Raw genomic sequence first — 4,038 nt, forward strand, 5'->3', positions numbered from 1 at the left:
AATCAATCCATTTTCAACTATTAAATACAGCGAAATTCGGTGTTTTGGAATGCACTCAATTTATATACAGAGAGCGCTATAAAGCGAACAAATTCCCAAAATATAGCTTCAAATTTGTTACCATTGGATTTTAATGAGAAAAATGATATTGAAAGGGTGAGAATCGTGAGATATCATAGTGCCCTATTACGTCGGTAGCAGCCTACTACTGGCGTTTGTAATTTCTGAATTTGTGTAGGGATGATATTGCAAAACAAACCAAAGCTTAGGAGGGTATTGTTAAAATAACTAACCGAACAAAAAGTTAGTTCAATATAAATGTGATGTACTTGCAGTTCAGTAAAGAAATCTAAAGTTTCATCCTATTCTGCTTCTCAAAGCTTCTTCTGAACATCAACAATGGCTTCCTTTAGATTTCAGCAATTCCTACTCGCTCTCCTTCCAGTTATTCTCTTACTTTCGTCCGCTGTCAAGTCTGATAATGGTATGAAGTTTTTCTATATCTCTGGCTCTCTTGTTGGTTGCATTTACTTATCTCTGACATGAATTTTATTTTCTATTTCATTATTTGATGCATTGTATGTTGTTTCGATGACTTTGGGTGTTTCTCATTAGGAAAATTCTAAGTGCTTGAAGTCTATTTTTTCAACGTCTATTCAAGTACTATGTTGATTCTGGCTCTGGTTTTTCTCAAAATGTTCTGTTGATGTTTACTTGGTTGTTCTTAAACCTTGATTTAGATTTACTTTCCTTTTTCTTTCTAATGGTCTTAGATTTTGAGGGGGAAAAGGCGGATTTTGTTTTTTAATCAATTTCACTAGGTTATCTTGTTTTATGTGGTGTGTTATGTTATCGATTTGTAGAAATGTGTTAAAAATGTTATGATGCCAAATGATGATCCAACTATAAAGGGTAGGCGTTGAATACATAATTAAATGCTTATATCTGCATTTTTGAGCTTGTGTTCTGTTAACTTTCCTTTTTGGAAACTTTTTGATGGAACCCAAGATCTAGATCTAAGAATACTACTTTAATTTAGATTTATGTGGAAGAAGGAAATGGAAGGAACAAAATTAGGTAGAAACAATACTGATCTTGTGTTCTTCTTATGTGGTGTGTTTTTACTTGGTTTGGCATGATTTTGCACACATTGGAATTGGTGCTTCATGTTTTAGATATAGAATTTGTTTTTATATAGATACCAAACGAGTGCCATAATCGGAAAGTGTTATCACTGTTCAATCATCCTTCTAGTTAGTGTTAATATGTATAGGATTTTATTGTCAATATTTGTTGTTACAGGACGCTAACATTTTGCCAAAGTTAAGTGTGATCATGCAACCTAAATAGTTCCTTGGATGTTTATCCTGGTTAAAACAATGAACATATGTACATAGTCAACAACTGTCATTGAGTGCTCAAGTGTCTGTGGTCGGAGTATAGACTACTAGAAGGTAAGTGTGGAACTTCAACTGTTAATGGGCATTCATTCCATATTAATATGCATTCAGTGAGTCATCCTATCTCTCTTGTTTTGCTGTTAACATTGTCTGTGGTCGGACTAGTACAGATGACTAGTAGGGGAAATGTGGAACTTGAACTGTTTCGGTTTATAATGTGCATTCATTCCATATTAATATGCATTCTGTGAGTCATTATCTCTCTCTTGTTTTGCTGTTAACACTGTGTTTTCAATCTTTATACTTGCATTGCAGATGAGGAAGAGACTCTCCTTAAGAGTATAAACAGCTACAGGGCATCTCTAAACCTTACAGCCTTTACAGAGAACGACAATGCAGAATGCCTTGCAGATAAAATGGCGGACAAATATAAAAAACAACTCTGCACCAACACCACAGGTTCTAACACCGTTCCCGGCACGGAAACTCAGTTTCCGGACTACCCACAAATATTGGAGAAGTGCCATCTGAACATAAACGGCACTAAGGATGGTATCGTAATGCCTGTCTGTGTTCCGAGACTGGATCCAGCATTGGTACTCACCAACTTCACACAATCCCAGTACTCGGCATATTTGAACGATACCAAATATACTGGTGTAGGAATTGGTTCTGAAGATGACTGGATTGTGATGGTTTTGACCACAAACACAGCGGGTGGGGCGTTTACGCCTGCTGGTTCAGCTGCTTCAGTTCCTAATGTGGGGTTAAAATATCTGTTGATATCTTTGCTAGGGTTCTTTCTTGTTTTATGGAGTTGAATGTAAGTGTTTGTGTGATGCACTGATGAGTAGTTATGTAGATGTTGTATTCCCGCGTCTGAGTTTTGGTTGTGTTACATGTTACATAAGAACTTAAAATACTGGCTAGTGGCTACTCTTTCATTTCCTGTTCTATTGGACTGATATTGAAGCAGAATCCTACTAGAATTTTAATTGCTTAGTTATGACAGACCCTTATCTGTTAAGAAGATGAGATCTTGATTCCAGGAAGAACTCCTTTTCATCAAGGGGCAAAAAAACCTGTCTCAAAGTAAATCTGTAGAACTAATTTCTCATCACCACCGCACATTGTTGTGTGCATACCTGGAAACAAACTTCTTATCACAATCGGTGTTTCATTCAGCTGCTTTAACTGGTGAGAGTTGTTGATGATGCATTCCCCGAATCATAAGTCATACATTGTGATTAGTTATACCAAGATACCTAACAGTTACAATTCATAGAATAATCGAAGAAATTATCACACATCAACCATCCTTGATCATCATTGATTTCACACATTTCTCAGCTTCCCTCGTATAGATCGATCCTCTTGCCTCTTTGTGACCGAATTGACTCTGGAACGGCCATTGTCTTAGTTTAGGCCGGAGTCCTACAGATTGATCTCTCGAAATCAAAGCACTCCGTGCAGTGCATCTGTTTGAGGTTAAGCAGTTTGCTCGGCCGAGGAGTCCCGTTCGCACGGTCGTCTCTCCATTTTCCCAAAACCCAGCAAATCGTTTTTCCCTATCAACGATTAATGTCTGGTAATTAATGCTTATAAAATCGAAAACCTTACTTAAAAGATTCTTAATTTATTTCGGCACAAGATCACCTTGAGTACTAAGGAATATCTTTGAAAAATAAATGATAAGAGTTATTGCTCGTGTACAAAGTATGTTGACATCTTTTTACTGCAGATCCTTATTTCATATTTACATGGATTTGCATTCTTGGAATCGGTTATACCACACTTCCAAACGAGTTTAGAATTGGTTCGCCTGTTTTCCAAGACTACCATGTGATTGATCAAATACCAAATCGCATACATGGGTTCAATCGGTTCTACCAATCACTAGGATCGGTTATACCTAAATATGGAAACACTTGTGATCGGTTACACCATTCACTAGGATCGGTAACACCAGTTACAAGGATCGGTTCTATCTACGCATGGTATTACTTGTTATCGATCACACCAGTTACCAGGACTGGTTACACCTGTTAGAGCACTGCTCGGTCGAACTCGCAAGCGTCGCTGTCTCAAGCTTGTTGTCAAGTTTAGTTGCCAAAACTATAAGTCTTGAAATCTAGTCTACTTATAGCTATGTCTCGGATTAGGATAGAATGTGTAGTTGAGCATTAAACTTCACGGAGTTCATCGATTGAAGACGAAAAACTACTAAGGGGAACTTGTGGAACTTCATCAACAAAAGGTATGTGGATACTTGAACTCATCTATCACTCAGAAGTCTATTTCTATTCTATCTCCTATTGAGACAAAAGTCGTAAGATATATAGACTTTATAGCATACACATTTAATATTTCGAGCTGTGTTTAACTCGCTTATATATTTCTCAAAATATGTATTTGTAAGCTTTCGCTTTAACCAAGTTCATCTTTATTCTTGACGAAAGTCAAAAAATGATCATGTGAAAATCGCCTGGTAATTAACATCTTACATGATTTGTGTGAGACAGTCATTTGATGTAGACTCAGAATATTTCATATTGATCTATTGATCACTTGAAAATCGCTTTGAAGCTAATAGTTTGTTTGGGACAACTATTCCCGTCTTTCAAGAATGTTTCATTGA

The 4,038-nt window shown here is 36.7% G+C and overlaps 1 protein-coding gene across 1 annotated transcript; it reads left to right on the forward strand.

Annotated features, from left to right (window-relative positions):
* The first annotated feature begins 334 nt into the window (after positions 1-334).
* Positions 335-2,378, forward strand: LOC113336682 (uncharacterized GPI-anchored protein At3g06035-like). The gene is made up of 2 exons (XM_026582326.1): positions 335-484; positions 1,716-2,378. Exons 1-2 carry the CDS (start codon positions 400-402, stop codon positions 2,219-2,221), a joined length of 591 nt encoding a protein of 196 aa, XP_026438111.1. The 5' UTR covers positions 335-399; the 3' UTR covers positions 2,222-2,378.
* The last annotated feature ends 1,660 nt before the right edge of the window (positions 2,379-4,038 follow it).

Source organism: Papaver somniferum, unplaced genomic scaffold (assembly GCF_003573695.1).
Source record: "Papaver somniferum cultivar HN1 unplaced genomic scaffold, ASM357369v1 unplaced-scaffold_154, whole genome shotgun sequence".
Lineage (NCBI taxonomy): Eukaryota > Viridiplantae > Streptophyta > Magnoliopsida > Ranunculales > Papaveraceae > Papaver > Papaver somniferum.